Here is a 16,728-nt window from a genome sequence, read left to right on the forward strand (position 1 = left end):
TATGTCGTGTTGCTTTTAAGTAATGCCACAGGAAAAAAATAAAAATTCAGAGTCGAGCCTGCCAGTGTTTAAAAATTATATTATTAAATTGTTCTGCTTAGCGGAATATATTTGAAAAATGCATAATATTAGTATGTGCTCTGCCAAGATTTAGCTGAGTTAAAAATTAGTTGGAAAGTAAGATGCACAAAAGTGTGATGTAAAAGTTACGTTTTTTTTTGTTTTAAAAGCTGTGAGCCTCCACCCACATCAGTAATTTCTGCTGGTCTTGAATAAGTTAATTGCATTGAGATGGTATAGAGGATTTGGATTAGTAATAAAAAATAAGTTCTGATTTCATATACTGTGTTTGTGCTGAAAATAATAGCAGTTGTTCGGTAAGCTGAGTGAGTTTCCAGTAATACCACCTGTATGAGGTGACTTGAGCAAAGAAATCAAAGAATTGCCACTTCATATCTGCTCCAGTGAGCCCCAGGGCAGCTGTAGGAGTACACTTCCCAGTCATATTACATGACATTGCTCTGTCACACGTTATCTGTAGAGCAGCTCGTGAAAACTGAACTTAAAGAAAAGGTATGAAAGAAAATCCAGAATTGGTAGGTCATTACAGCCAGCAGTCACAGGCAGTGAGGTTAGCTGTAAACTTGTCAATTAATTTGTCTGCAGTAAAGCCTGAACCTCCTCTGAACCTGCACCTAGAAATGACAGAGAAAGGTGAAGTGAGGATCTGCTGGTCTGACCCCGTGCTGATGCCATATCCCCTCCAGTACGAAGTGAACATCTCTGGAAACGCAGGTCCAAATGGCTGGCAGGTGAGTCAGCTCAGCTCTGTCCCTCTGCCTTTCCCTTTCTTTTCCCTAAATCGTTACGTAATAGTAATGGCTCCTGATAATCCACTAGGTGGTTCGAGTTGCTTTAAACACCTCATTGGCCATTGACAATTTGCTGCTTGATTCCTCCAATTTCGCTCAAGTGCGGTGCAAGAATCATTATGGTCCAGGGTTCTGGAGTGACTGGAGCACGCCGTATAATCTGAAATTGGGAGGTAGGTCATGTGCAGTCATCCTGAGTAGTAAGCAGGCTTTCAGAATACAATACATTTTTCCAGTTTGTTTTGTTTTGTGGGATCGCTGTGTGTGAGCATGTGTCCAGGGAGAAGCACCACAGTATGTGCATGATTTGGGCTGAAAATTCCTCTGGAAACTGTTTAACCTGCTGCTTCGCTTCTGATATAAATTTACCTGAACTCCTACTCTTTGCTTTGCATAACATTTGCATGAAATGATTAATGCATGGAGACTGCACAGTCAGCTTCATGACACCTCCATATGTGCCCTGTTACTTGCTCACCAGGCACCTGTTCAGGCCCAGCAGCTCTTTTTCTAAGGGCTTTTCTAAGGGTTTTTCCATTTCAAAGGACAGCAGTGTTTAAATTCTACTCGATTTTAAAAAACAAAACAAAACAAAACCACAATTTTTCTCTTAATGCTTTCTCTAACTTTTAGTTTAGCACGAGGCTCTGTAGCTGAAGTAAAAGTGCAGAATACAGATTAGGGTTTGTAGATTTAATGTAATCCATTTTGGTACCTAGATGTACACCTGGTAGCTGTAGGCAAAATAGTGTTCTCTCTCATGTGCACATACACTCTTATTTTCAGAAGAGGTTTCTGAGTGTGTTGAGAAATATGTATGTAAAAGAGGTAGATACCGTTAGATTTATTTATTTTTTGTAATGCTGTTTGGGATATGCAATTGTATTAAACATACATCTCATCAGCAAAATAACCCCATTGTGATAAGCCTGATGCAGCCTAGAGAGAGTAATTTCTTCACTGCAGGAGGCTCAAATTGACATATTTTCCCAATGGCCAATGTTGGGATGAGCCAGAGGAAGACCAGTGGAGTGTGCAGCACAGCTGGTAGTTGTTAACAGGAATGCTGCCTTGAATTCAGGTGTGCACGTGACTGCCAGAAGAGTATATGCTGAAATCAAGCAGTTACATGTTTGTACAGCTGACTAGTTTCATGTTCTGATTTATATTTAATAAGAAAGTCTCTGACAATGACAGTATTTTAGGTTTTCTCTGCTGTCTAAGAGGGTCTGTGTTTTGGAAAAGTTCTGAAAATATCTGAGGTGGTTCCTGAACTACAAAAAGCAAACTTGGCCAGTTAAGGAGTTTGATGCTGGCTTTGGGTCTCTGACAAGCTGTTCATTTTCAGCCAGTGTATAACACATGCAGCTTCCCAAAGTACTTTACTGATGGAGGCTGAGCTTATGCATGTGTATACGCTTTGTCATGTGTCTTTATGCCTAGGTGAATCGCTTATTGAATCACTGCTACCATTTGGTATCAGCTATGTTGTTCAGATTGTAAAGCAATTTTTTAGACTTTAATCTCCTGCTGACTTTAATAGGAGCAGGATTATTAACTATTGGAAAGCTTGATTTTTCTGTGCTTCTGAATAGCAAATCTCTCAAAACCTATGTTCCAGTATTACAGAAATGGTTCAGCTAGCATATACCTTCGACATCCTTTCAGGGTTCTGATAGATGGATTTTTTTTTTTCAAACCTACACACTGCTCTTCACTCAATTGGATCTTCTCTCACTTCTACCTGAGGACAATTTTACAATTTTAAAATCTGTTGTGTATGCATTGTTGAGTTGTGCTACAGAAGCTAACTTTTTCGACGTACCAAGTACTTTTTGTAGCATTCAAATAAGATGATTTTTCAAAAGTGGATAAACACACTCATTTGGTTGGACCTGATGCCTTAAAAAAAGTGGGCTGAGTATGAAGTAGCAGTGTTGATCTAGTTTCCCAAGATTTAATTTACAGGAGCCCGTATGACTCTCTGTTTCACTTATGCTGCTGTGCATTGTTTTTCACTCTACTCCCCAGTGATTTTCTACTCACTTAATTCCTGTTTGCCTAGCGATGTTAAAGATTATTTTTATCAGAATTTACAGACATCAGTTATAGAAGGAGACAGTCAACGGCCTATTTCTGCTCCTCTGCCCTATAATGATTAATAATTATTAAGCTGGAAGAAGTAGGTGATTTAGAAATACAACTGGATAATAAAATTTTCTATTGACATATATGTTTTGTTGTTGTTGTTCTGATCTAATCTCAATGGACTTTTTTCCTTCCTTGTAGCTGAAGTCTTGTACTTCCCTTCTAAGATACTGACCAGTGTTGGTTCTAATGTTTCATTTCATTGCATCTATAAAAACCAAACCAAGAACGTATTGTCAAGGAAGATTGTTTGGTGGCTGAACTTAGCAGAAGAAATCCCAGAAAGTCAGTATACGCTTGTGAATGATCGCGTAAGCAAAGTTACTCTTTTCAACTTGAAAGCAACAAAACCTAGAGGAAATTTCTTCTATAACGCATTGTACTGTTGTCATCAAAATAGGGAATGTCATCATAGATACGCTGAATTATATGTAGTAGGTAAGATTCCAGATTATTTTAAATTATAATTTTGGTGCATTTTAATAGTAAGGTTAGAATATTTCAGTCTTAAACTCTACCGAGCTTTTATCAAGTAGTTATGACTTGTAATGCATGTTTTCTGTATAAAGAAGTATATCTTTATTAATAAACATTTAATGTGTTTTTAATTAGATGTGAATATCAATATCAAATGTGAAACTGATGGGTACTTAACTAAAATGACTTGCAGATGGTCCACAAACCCAAACACTTTGCTCGTGGGGAGTTCCTTGCAGTTAAGATACTACAGGTGTGTATAGCTTTAAATGCACTCTTTGTTTGGAAAGTGCTACCCTGGAAATACTTTAACAGCAAAGAATTCTGAGTAGTTATAATTATGAAATGTGCACAGTTTCTGTAAGCTGGATTTTTCCTCAGCTGGGACTCCAGAGGCATTATTTTTCCAGAGCTTTATTTATTTTTTTTTTTGTCTTTTGGACACACAAGAAAACTGGAGTGGGTTGCAGAAAAAAGAAGCTTAAAAAAGACAAAATTGATTATTAAATCAGTGATATAATCATCTTCATTCATACAATTAGTGCCTGTGAAAGTATTGCTTTACCATGAAATAAAAAGAATCCCTTTGAGTTACTAATACATTGAGTTTGAGAGTTTTCCTAAAATCGTGTTAGTATTTATACAAACAAGACAGACAGACAGCCCGTCCTGAGGAATAATCTTTTGTTTTACTGGACTCTTTGCTGGACTAGTTATGCAAAAGTTTTGCCAAAATAAGCTTAAACCAGCCCTCAGAGCCTAATCCTTTGGAAAGCTGAGCTGTCTTTGCTAATGAAGGTGGGTTTAATTTTTGAAATATTATCGTACTGAGATGAATATTTCTCAGGATTTTGTGGACTAAAGCAATGACTGAAATGGTTGAGATTTCATGTGGAGACTTTTAGGGCATGATTAGTGACTAACTGACTAGTAAGGTAGGTTTTGTTTTGTCTGTCTTCACAAATATGAATGTAATGAGTGCACTGCTGGGCAGGGAGCCTGAAATAAACACTGTGCTGCTCTTGCCATGGTTTTTATTCTCACTTCTTCATTGTTCAGGTTCAGCTAAAAAAGGTGGTTTGGTGTTTTTTGAATGCTACATGCTAACCTGTCCATTTGCTGCAGTGTTCATGCCTGATGAAACACTGAACTGAAAATGCCTGCCAAATGATAGTATTTAATATGATTTTTCCTTCCGTCTGTTGGGTTGCTTTGTTTTGGTTGTTTGGGTTTTATCTTAGTTGTGTTTGTGTCTGGTTCTGCTTTGTTAATACTAAGGTCTGAAAGATCAAATAAATAAATAAAGTTCATGGGGAACCCACATGAATGTAGTGACTACCAAAAAGTTTCAGGATAGGACCTATAAAGGTTTATAGCTATGAAAACAGCATCACCATTTACATAGCATTCTATTGCATATTGTGAACAAAAATACAAAATGAACGTTTACTAGCCTGAAACCTGCTAAAACAGTCATTTAAAAAAAATAAAATTGTCCAAGCTCGATCATAGGAGACAAGGACAAATATACTGGAGTTGCGAGTGGTTGGTTAGATATAGGCAAGTCCTCGGGATAAAGGTTAGAAATTAAATGCTTTGCGTTGACATCAGACACATCAGATTTTCCAAGAGCATGCAGCTATTCTTCTTACTGATGTGATTACATTTTACAGATGAAATCCCATGCTCTGTAATAATGTGGTGTGCTAGCTTTGCATGTTGGTGTTTTGTTTTCATTGGCTTGTTACTACGTCTTCCTCTAGAGTTGGTGCTGCCAACACTAACAGCACAGAAATGATCATCCTAGAAAAACAGAATGCTAAACGAAACCTTCAAAGCACCAGACAACTGTTTAATCAGTATTAGCTATGTTGACAGGAAGAGGAAGGATTCAGCTAAGTCTTAACTTTTGTGGTCCGGCTGAATAGCTAATACCCGATCTGGCTGCTCTCACCATGAGTCTGAGCTGTGCCCAAGCTTAGGAGAAATTTGGAAATTTGCCTTCCCAGCTCAGATAGTGTCACTGCCATTTTGTGCAGAGCCCGGGTCTCCTCTTCTGTGGCCAGATGTGATACTGACCACATGTGGGATTTTAAAACCACCCTCTGGCATTGATACTCATTTGGGATTTCAGTCTCCTGGAGACTTCCCTGTGCAGATCTGTTTGGGTGACTTTGCCCTGGTCATCAGGTGGTGTTTGGAAAGGCACTATGCCCAGCTGGAGGTCTGCCTTGTTAAGAAAAAACACTCCAGTAACACGATTCATGAGTATTAGAGATGCCTGTACCTTTCTTTTTGTACCTCTTCACGTTGTTAGTCTGTTATCAAAAGATTTTGCACTGGGGAAAGGCTTCCACATCCTGCAGGTTTTTTCAAGCTATGAGGCAGAGCTTTTAAGAGTAATACCACAGTGTTTTTTATCCATTCAGTGCAGACTTAGTTTAGACAGATCTTGAACTTAAGATCAAAAAAAAAAAAAGCAACACACGTTTCCAGTGACACCATCTGTATTAATTGCCTTCTGAGTTCTATTGTACTGATGTCATGAGCAGCCTGTTGTTGCAGTGTATTAACTTAATGTTTTTTTTCCCTCTTTTTAAGGAGCAAAATTTATTGTCCTAACTTTCCAAGTATCCCTCCAGAATCAGAGGTGAAAGAATGCCATTTACAGAGGAATCATTCTTATGAGTGCATATTTCAGCCTATTTTTCTTTTATCTGGATATACCCTGTGGATAGAGTTTAAGCACTCGCTAGGAACACTTGAGTCCTCACCAACTTGTGTCGTTCCAGCAGATGTGGGTAGGTCAAGATTTCTGCACGTCTTTCTTTGCTTGTGACCTTGGATTTCAAACCTTATATGGTACAGATAAAGTACTTCTTAGCATTTTAAATGTATTACATTGTGGAAAGAACATAAAAACATAGGAGTTTCAGTGTCATCTTCTAAAAAACATTGGATTAAATGTTATTTCCATAGATTTTGCTTGGCACAGGAGCAGACTGTAGCTGCAGCTAGTACCTATGAAACATTCAGTTTTGCATGTTTGTCCTCAAGTGTTCTGCAAAGACATCTACAGAAAAAAAGAGTATTTTAAAGATTATTTTAAAGATCAGTCTCATTTTTAAGATTATTGATTAGCTAACTTTTCTGGTCTTCAGCTGGTTAAGGTTTTCTCCTACAAGGAGAGCCCAAGAGAGCTGGGACTGCTCAGCCTGGAAAAGAGAAGGCTCGGGGGATCGCAGTCTCTGTAAATAACTGAAGGGAGGTGCAAAGCCTCAGCCCTACTGTGATTCTCTGGAGGCCGTGCTTTGATGCAGTGTAGTGCTACATGTGAATTACTTACATGCCTGCTCATTCCTGTTTAAAATCACAGGAACTGTTTATGTTCATGCTTGCTTTTGCAAAGTTTATTTTGCAACACACAGAGCACTTAAATGTGTGTGAAAGCTAGAGGCAGAAACAGTGCTTGAGTGTTTTCAAACACTGCAAAATGTGCAAAGCAAGTCTTGTTGTCTGGTCTGTGAGTCAGAGCATTCGTTGGACTGTGTATTGCCTTGGACACAAATGTGAACATATGCAGAGAGAACACATTGCAGCTTTGGCTTTGTGTGACTTCTGCAAAAAAAATTGTTCTACATCCATCCCCAAAGAGGAAATCGCAGTTTCCCACCCAGAATTAGTGTCTGCAATAGATAAGTTCTTTCTGTCTTCTAGGTAGACCACAAAACTGCTACATGTAACAAAGCAAAATAATGTATATCTATTTGGGGGGCAGGGAGGGAGAAGTGTGCACATAGCATAAATTAAACCAAAGTATGCTTTTCATCTCAAATTTTAAATAGAGGGAGCAAAAAAATAAATTTATGGGAAGGAAATGAGAAGTTTAATGCATTTATAGCTGAGTGGGATATGGGATTTAGCATTTGATTATTACTATTTTAGTGGCCTTGTGGTTTTCAGGGTTGCTTCTGTATAGTTCAAAGAGGATTGTTTGGAGCCTTGAGCTTCAGAAATAAAAGTGGTGTAAGGGTTGGTGGGGGAGATCCTGCACTTTAGCTGCTCAGATTTGCCAAAAAACCTGGAGCTTGCCTGCGTGGCTGTACTGTTAGACTGTGTCAGGGACTTATCTGCTTTTCAGGATGTAAGAGGTTGGTAGGCTGTTTCCTTTTGGGGAGAGGTAATGGCTTTATGTGATGCTGCCCAGTGAGGAGTGCTAGCAAATGCAGGCCTTCAGCTGCAACAGCCCACAGACCTTCAGGAGGCTGGTTTACTCAAGTCATCCCTTCAAGGAAAAAGCAATGAATGGAATTGACCTACATTGGATGAAGGATGCTCTGTATTGTAGTAAAACAAAACCTATGCATTTTGGTCTTGCCCAGGATTTAAAACTTATTTCAAGTTTTTTTTTTTTTTTCCCTCCATCACCAGCTCAGTGGTCAAAACAAATTTATTCTAACTTGGCTTTGTTAACAAACTGTACAATTCTGGAAAATAAAACCTTCACGTAAAATCTTCATTTACGTTTCTATAAAGCTGCGTTGTTCATGTCCTTTATAAGATCTGCCTTTTGGGGTCACACAGGCTTCTACTTTGTACACTGGGGCACCCTATTAGTGGCAGGCTACATCTTTTGTCATTAGTACCAGATGAATTGTTGTGTTTGCTTCATGATCCAACTTTACGTGGAGTAGTAGAGGCCGTGGTGTTACTTGCCACCCTTGGGAAGGAAGAAGGTAGACCACAATGACTTGATTTAGTGAGAAATGTCAGTGCAGTTATTAGTATTTTTTTTCTTTCAATTTTCTAGTGAAGCCACTTCCTCCCTCTGACATTAAAGCAGAAATCACCAGAAATGATGGGCTGCTGAATGTGAGCTGGACAAACCCTGTGTTTACCAATGATGATCTAAAATTTCAGATTCAATATGCTGAGAAGAGGGAAGAACTAACATGGGAGGTACTGTTTTCTTAAAATCTGTGTTGAAGTGTGAATTGTTGCAGTGTCACTTAGGGTGTCAGCTAGGGTTTATGGAGTTTGTTTTATGCAGTGAATCACAGTTCTAACATGTGAATTATCTAGCAAATAAATGTGACTGAGTAGGCCACTTCTCACTGGATTTATTTTCAGGAGTTTTGATTGTAACAAATACCTAAACAACCTTTTGTTCTTACTCTGAGTATTTTGCCTTCTGTTACAGCTGTATGAAGTTTCAAATTTGCCAACGAGATCTGCTATGATAAAGGTTCAGAAACTCTGTGTTGAGTATGTTGTTCAGGTCCGCTGCAGAGCACTGGATGGTTTAGGTTACTGGAGCAACTGGAGCAAATCAGCTTATGCAGTTGTGAGAGATATCAAAGGTATGTGTGCTTTCAGAGCATGCTCTGATGCTTGGTCCAGTTTCAGACTCAGATGTGACAGTTCTTTCAAAACTCATCTTGCAGCTCCCTTACAAGGCCCTGAGTTCTGGAGAGTTATTGTTGAAGATCCAGCAAGGAGGCAGAAAAATGTTACCCTCCTGTGGAAGGTGAGAACACTTCAGTTTTGGTCTTTCACTTTGAAAGATGCATGACCCAAAAGCATTGGTATAATTATGAAACTGATAAGCACTGAGAGGCAAACTGAGGTGGTCACTGCAGATGGGACTTGGTATGCAGCGTGCTTGCAGGCTTCGGATGCCAAGTTCTGCTAACTGAGTTCTCTGAGCAGGATGTGCCACTGAGTCCTAGACAGCTGCCTGTTCAAACACCTCAGCAATGGCATGTAAACTGGGCAAAGCTGTGTTAAAAGGTTAACGCAGGATAGAGGGGAAAAAGTACATCAGTGACTGGCCACTCCTGTTTGTCTGTGCAGCGATGTTAGGTGTGCAAACAGTCATCTGTTTTTTTCAGTCCTGGAAAATGCTAACATTAAATTGTGACCTGTTATAGGAGTCTGAAAGTTTTTTATTTCCTTGTATTCCCCCCCCTTCAGTGGAAAGATAGCAAGTAAGGGTGCCAGCTTTCAGATAGAGAAGTCTTTAAATGGACTACAGAGTCTTTGCTAAAATAGATGGTCTATAAAATATCTTTCTTGGGTCATGTTTTCTTAAAAATCTTCAAAACCAACACCTTTTGCCCAAATAATGTTTCCTTTTGAAATCAAAGACTGGGAAACTAGTTAATGCCAATGTTTGTTGCAGCCACTGATGAAGAATCACTCACTGTGCAGTGTGAGCCGATACATTATAAAGCATCAGACGTCAGAAAACACCACGTGGTCAGAATATGTCGATAAAGGCACTACCTGGTTATTTCCATGGACTGAACGCACACATACCATTACTGTTTTAGCCATGAATTCAATTGGAGTTTCTTCAAGGAATTTTAATTTAACTCTATCACAGCAATTGAGCACAGGTAAGAACACCAGTTAGTTACCATTTTGCGATGTGGAATATGTTAGGAATCCTTGTGGTGCTTTTGGGCAAAGCTTTTTTTGTAATAAAAATCCCTTTGTTAAAAGAAAAAACATGATATGTTCATCTGTATTATGGGAATCAGATTCTGTGTCTCACCAGCAGAGCTATTTGAAAAATGAGATTTCTATCACATGAAAATTGTAATGAACTTTAGATTCGGGAAAAAAGTTGTCCTTGACAGTTGTCCCTCACTGACAGAATCTAAAGTAATTGATCAAATAAAAATGAAATCATACTGTAAAACTGATCTTCCATCTTCTTCCATCTGGGAACACCCAGCATTCCTGCTAGGGAATGTTTTGTTGTTTCCAAAATGAAATGTGGTCTAATTTCTCCGGCTGCTCACCTGACAGGGTGCCAGAGTGCATAGTTCTCAGAGGTTTGGCTTTTCTCCCTGGGCAGCCTTTTCATCGGTTCAGCTGCATTCTGCTTTATTAATAAAATAAAGGCTATCGGTTCTGACAATTTCAACTGTGTAACATTCATATGCAAATGTATAATGTGGGAAACGTTACTGCAGTCTATTCATAGAACTTTACTGCTGCAATGCAATTTTAGAAGCATTTTTATAGGTAAAATTCTTTCTGATACTGTGCATAAGGATGTTCTGGAAAGCCTGTACTTGGTAGCAGATGAAAGGGGAAGCATTTGTGTGCCTGGATTGTGATCTGGGTATGTTACTTAGAGAGATTTATTGGGATTTAGCTTACAGGCTCCCAGTGTGTGTTTTACCAGCTAAATGTTGACAGTCCATTTGTTGATAATTTCTTAGCTAAGGACTGATAATTAAGGAGGTGCATGTAAGAACCAGGCTATTTGTTTAATGTTTGTTAAGAAACTTGTTCTATTTAGTGTTCGGGATTCGTTGGTTTAAGCCAGTGAAGCGTGGTTTACAGAGAATTAAGTTTGTTTATGTGAACTAAGGATCAAGCTTTATTGTATAAAGATAAAAACAAACAAACAGAAACACTAAACAAACAAAAAACTAAAGTAGTAAATAATGAAGCTCCAAAACTGTCATACATTTTACCATATACACCTCTCCTACTAAGCCAGGTCTCATCTCACCTCTGTCAGAGTTCACGTAATTCACTCTTTTTTGTCCTTGTTTTGTCAGTGAATGCAGTGCAGTCACTCATCGCTTACCCAGTGAACAGCACCTGTGTGATTTTGACTTGGACGCTTTCACCTCACACGTACGTGATAACATCTTTTGTTATTGAATGGAAAAACCTTAACAAAGAAGAGGAGATGAAATGGGTGCGAGTTCCTCCGAATACTAGCAAGTATTATATTTATGGTGAGTGTGTACTTGAAAATGTAATGCGTTATGTTGTTATTGAATAGAAGAATGTAGCATTTTTCTGAGCTCTCAAATTCCTTCCCCCACCTCCGTTTCTGATTTATATTTTTTATGGTAAGGAACTGTAGAACAATTTTTAATTATCATTAGTGGACTGACTGTAAAGGACTGACTGTTGCATTCATAATCCAGGTTGACAAAGAATGAAGCTCAGGTGTGTGTTCATTTTTTGGCAATACGATAAAATTAGTTCTGGAATACTGACCATACCAGCTAATTATGTAAGTTAATATGTGTTAATTCCATCTGCATTTTTGGCTTTAATCTTAGAAAATTGTATAATAGTTGCATAAAGGTGTTAATTCCATGGGAAAAAATAATGCTAGATTATGCAGTAAAGATTATTAGTTTTAATCTTTTGATATTAAAGTGCGTATCTATAAAAGATGGCTTTTGTTGTGCCCCCTCAGGGCTGGTCTGAACTCTGATATGTGACCAGAGCCTCTCTGGAGGTCATTGTTTAATAGCAGGATACTAGTTTTGCTTCAAAAGGCTGACTTCTTCTTTCCAGATCACTTTATTCTAATTGAGAAGTACCACTTCAGCCTGTACCCCGTGTTTGCTGGAGGAGTTGGCAAATCCAGAGCGACAGATCGATTTACCAAAGGTGACTTACAGCATCTTTCTCCGTGTTGTTTATGAATAGGAGCTTGATTGTAAAAGTTAAATTTAAATGGAAGAAGTCTGTAGCTTATCAGAAGAAACTCAGTAATAGGGTAATTTTAATACATCTATAAAGTGCTCAAGATTTCAGTTGCTTTAATTTGAAAACTGTGTGAAGTTAATTGAGTGAGGGAGGCAACTGAATTCCCACCAACCTGGCTTAATAGCTGAGATCCTAGGTCTCTGTGATTCTTCATTCTCCAATTATGGGCTATTCTCTTATGTGCTCTGATTTCATTTCCCAATAACGAGGGAGCACTGGGGACCTTCCCTAGAGATGGAGAAGTCACCTCAGTATTTAAAATAATTCCTTCCCTTTTGTCTGTTTGTTCTCAAGGTAAAAGTTCATTGATCTGCAATAAAACTTGATAAAGCCTTTTATGGGGGGAGGAGGGAGAGGGGGACGGGGGACGTAAGCTGTTGCTTCTACTGTTTATATAAGTGTTTGTTATTTTCCATTTACAAACTTTTCAGACAAATTATTTTTCCTGCATTATCTGCATCCCTTTTAGTTCCAGATGGATATGAAAATCAGAATAATGCTAGCCTCTATATGGTTCTGCCAATAGTTGTTTCAACCTTGGTTTTGTTGCTTGGAGCATTGCTGATTTCACACCAAAGGTAAGTTCATTTTTATATAAAAGTCACGGAAGGCCTTTAGAAGGTGATGCAGCTTAGCTGTATGTCTGCTGAACTGGTGGCCAGTGTCTTTTTTGGGGGAAAGCCAGGAATTATTTTTATCGTTTGTACTTTTGAGGTGTACTGAAAGGCAGTGGACTCCGGAATATAGCACCAAGAATTTAAATGTCTCCAGTGCACATGCTTGTTACCTTGTAAAAGTCAGACCTTTCAGGGCTGGTGTCCTCGAAGTAAGGTGATGATCAGTGCTGTTCTTTTTCACTGGGAAATAGCACTTCAGCCTGTACCACACACTGCTTACTTTTGCAGTGTTTTGTGGACAAGCTAATGAGTGTCAAATGCTTTGAAGCACTGTGTGTCCCAGATTTAATTGTCATCGCAAATAAAGCCAATTTAAAAAAAAATATATCCATCTGAGTTTTGTGGAATGTGGGTTGGGGTCTTACTCAGCAAAGACTGCCTGTACATTTTATGACTTACAAAACTGCCATATGGTGTCTCACTTTGATATTTTGCTATTGAATTTTGACCATCTAGAATATGTGAAATGATTGTTTCATTGTCATAGCATTCTAGATAAATAAAATTGCACATATTCCTTTTCTGACATAGCAAAAATGCATTATGTATGAGAACAGTACCAACTCCAGAATTTACCTAATATTTCAGAATGAAGAAACTGTTTTGGGAAGATGTTCCAAACCCCAAGAATTGCTCCTGGGCACAAGGAGTTAATTTTCAGAAGGTATGCATTTCCCTGGTGATTCTTCTTCCCCCACCCTGTGGGTCAGGCTGCTCTCAGCTCACTACTGAACTCTGAGTATTGGATAGACCAAAACCTACCTGAATTACTTAAATGAAGGTACCTGGAGCCTCTGAAGTTAGTAATGTTAGTATACCTTTCAGTTCTAGAAATATGCGAGGACCAGAGACCAGTATCAATCTTGAATGCGGGGTGTTTAAATTTCAGGGCTATTAGCAAATCAGTCATGGAATCAGAGTGTGCCCCATAGGCGTAATGCTCATTTATCTCAGTGAGTGCCACATTTGCATCAATGGCCATATTTTTTTTTTTTCTGGGGCAAACCCCCTCTTCATTCAGCACATGAATCGAGCTGTGATGTGATGAGCCGTGGCAGGTAAGAGCCGTTACATGGACTTAGCCAGCTTGCTAAGTTTCTCACAGTCTTACAGGTTGACAGTGGGTAATTGCTGAAACAATCTAAATACAAGCCTATTACTACTAAAAGAAAGAGCACTTTATGGCAGAAGATTTTTTTTTCAGGTTTTTAATTTGCATTCCCAGTGAAGGTTTCTTTTCTCATCTTTTATTTTATTTCATTTCATTTAAACAGAGAATGGACATTCTTTGAAGTCTAATCATGATCACTGCCTGCAGAACCACTGGGCCAGCTCCCAGGCTTCCTATACAGAATTGTTAGAAGATTTTTCTATTTATATTCAGAAGACAGGAAACAGATACAATACAATGCTGATTTGCTTAAATATAATCAATCCTGGAAGTAGCTCTGTCAAAAATCTAAAATACCCTTGCAAAAATTAGGAGTAAGTGCCATGTTACAGATCAAAAGATTGTTTGTCACTTGCGTAGGCAGAAACACTTTAGATTTGGTGTTTTTAGTGCCCTGCTGACTAAGGCTGTGACTAGCAACAGGCTTGATGCTTTCAAGCCCTGGCCTTCAAAACGAGTTGAAAGAGCCCAGCCTTTCCCAGGATGCAGCTGTGGAAGCAGAGATATCAGACAGGTTTGGGATTTATCCAGTTGAAAGCAGGATCTGTCTAGCAACTGGCTTCACGTTAAGGTGTTTTTGTTGTTGTTGATTTAATTTTTCTAATCAAATATTTGTTTGTTCTAGTTGAGAGCTAGCTTGGGAGTTTCCACTGACTGCAGGCACATCAAGGTGATCGGATCTTGTATTTGCACAAGTACAGGGCTCTCCCATTAAGGTCTTCGGAAATTATATATGTATCTGAGTGCAGCAGCAACTCAGAGAATGCAGAAACTGTGCGTTGTGCCTTGCTTGATTTTTCCTGGGAATACCAGTATGCATGCTGTTTATATGGCTTCATTCATTATTGTTTAAACATTTAAATGTCAGTGCAGCTGCCTGAGTAATCTCTGACGTTACATCTGTGTTGGGGAAGATGCAGTCATGGTCTGAGGATGCCTGGGTGTTCTTCAGCCTTGCAGCAGCAGTCACAGTGGCTGGTGGTAGCAGAGCCTGTGCCTCTTGGTTTGGTCTAGAAAGCAAAGTGTGCTGTCCTCGTGCAGTTTGTTAAATCCCAGGCCTGGCTGACGTGTCTGCTTCCATGGCTGCATCCTGAGAGGGGATCGGCTCTTTGAACAAAGAGCTGTGAGCTGCAGGAGTCTCAGTTGCACCAGCGCACCTGTATTTGTCTGTTTCATCTTTTCATCTGTAGCGACAGAAGCTCGAGACAATCCCTATTATTCCAGATTGCAAAGGTGTATGGAATTTGCACGGTGGATTTGACACATTGGAAATGATTCTCCTCACCAACTGCTAGAGCTGAAATAAGTGTATCAAAGTTGATGATGTTTTTAACTAGGAGGGGAATGTCATGCCCACGCTGACACCCTGGTGATACTGCTCCGTATTCATATGCCTTGTTCCATAATTAATTGGAAAGAAACGATGCATGCAAGTATGAAAGAAATTGAAGTTTGACATGATTTTTGACAGCTTGTTAGAAAAAAAAAAAAAAAAAAGCATGCCTCTTTGGTATGTTGAACTAATCTTACTGGAAAGTATTGCTTAATGTTAATTGCACTAAAGGGATGGTGCCTGTCCCCAGATGAGCATGATCACCTCTCACTAGTTTCCTGATGTCCGAGGCTGAAACACGTTCCTCAAAGCAGTGTGTTAAGGGTCAAATTCTGTGTTTGTATGTATGCATGCAATTTCTACTAGCAAAAGCAGTGCCCAGGACTGGTGTGGTATTTTTCCCTCCCTGTAATAACCATTGATTACACAAACAGCCTGCATACCGCTACTGGAAAGTTCTGATGTCTTTCTGAAGGCATCTGCTGCGGAACACGTTTTGTCTTGGTCTGTAGCCATACTAAATCCTGCAGGCAACATCTGAGCATTACTTTGTATGCTCAATGCAGCATGCTGGTGTATGGTGCTCCTCAACTGCATTTATAGAGTATTCCTTTATCGGGATTGTGTTGCTTACGGTAGTAAGAGATTAAAATTACAATTTAAAACAGGCAAATCTTGCATCTAGATTCAGTCTTGTGAGCCTTTACAGAATGTCAGAACCATGAAAAGTTCTGTTACTTGCTTAGTAAGATAAATGAAGTTTTAGTGCCTACTGTTGTAGATCACTAAAGTACAAATACGCGTGCTTTCCAAGAAAATTCATGTAAATCCTTCAAAGAACGATGCGTATCTAAATTACCCTACTAAGTCCACAGGGTTACTTGCAGCATGTGAAGCTAAAAGCCTGTACAGTCACAATCTGGTCTTGATGGAATTAGGCCAACAGCATATTTTGCTGTATCTGTGTTTAGCAACTAGAGTGCAAAATATTTTCGACTTGAACCTGTCTCAGGCATGATAACTGGCATACAGAGATAGTCTGCTGTGTGTGAGAGCTCCTTACAAGGCTGTGACAAATGCAAAGTAAAACCTAGACTGACCAGGAGGGCAAAACACAACATTGCTTGAAATTCCTTCTTTGTTCAGATCCTGTTTCATCTGGTCAGCAGAGTTTGGGAACTGGTGACCTGGGACTGTGATTTTCATCCTGTGTTTTACAGAACTGCTCTGGCTGTTGTTGAACACGGTTTGTGCCCAGGTTATACCATACGCGTGTATACTGTGGAAATCCATCCCTGTTCACCCAGCTTACTCTGTAATTCTTGATGTGCTCTGGTTTTGTTTTCTCAGGATGTTGGATTGTACATTGTATTTGATCTGACATCTGAGCTGGCAGATGGAGGCTTTTGCCAAACAGCTTACCTGTCTTGGAACGTGATGTATTTAATCTCTGCAGGCAATACTATCGACGTGCTTTCTGTGGTGCCTGTATGCATTTATAAGAACAGCTACTGGAGGTGG

The 16,728-nt window shown here is 39.2% G+C and overlaps 1 protein-coding gene across 14 annotated transcripts in view; it reads left to right on the forward strand.

Annotated features, from left to right (window-relative positions):
• Window positions 1–16,728, forward strand: part of LEPR (leptin receptor) — a 37,067-nt gene that overhangs the window by 14,411 nt on the left and 5,928 nt on the right. For all 14 annotated transcript variants that reach the window (XR_011810844.1, XR_011810845.1, XM_027463088.3 and 11 more), the window contains 13 exons: window positions 667–812; window positions 901–1,045; window positions 3,162–3,458; window positions 3,633–3,750; window positions 6,099–6,298; window positions 8,308–8,456; window positions 8,698–8,857; window positions 8,942–9,024; window positions 9,679–9,895; window positions 11,075–11,257; window positions 11,832–11,927; window positions 12,496–12,604; window positions 13,292–13,367. Coding sequence is in view for 12 of the 14 variants with exons in the window: in XM_027463088.3 (XP_027318889.1) it covers window positions 667–812; window positions 901–1,045; window positions 3,162–3,458; window positions 3,633–3,750; window positions 6,099–6,298; window positions 8,308–8,456; window positions 8,698–8,857; window positions 8,942–9,024; window positions 9,679–9,895; window positions 11,075–11,257; window positions 11,832–11,927; window positions 12,496–12,604; window positions 13,292–13,367 (1,979 nt within the window). In the remaining 2 variants the exon portion in view is untranslated. The remainder of the gene's footprint in view (window positions 1–666; window positions 813–900; window positions 1,046–3,161; window positions 3,459–3,632; window positions 3,751–6,098; window positions 6,299–8,307; window positions 8,457–8,697; window positions 8,858–8,941; window positions 9,025–9,678; window positions 9,896–11,074; window positions 11,258–11,831; window positions 11,928–12,495; window positions 12,605–13,291; window positions 13,368–16,728) is intronic.

Source organism: Anas platyrhynchos, chromosome 8, assembly GCF_047663525.1.
Source record: "Anas platyrhynchos isolate ZD024472 breed Pekin duck chromosome 8, IASCAAS_PekinDuck_T2T, whole genome shotgun sequence".
Lineage (NCBI taxonomy): Eukaryota > Metazoa > Chordata > Aves > Anseriformes > Anatidae > Anas > Anas platyrhynchos.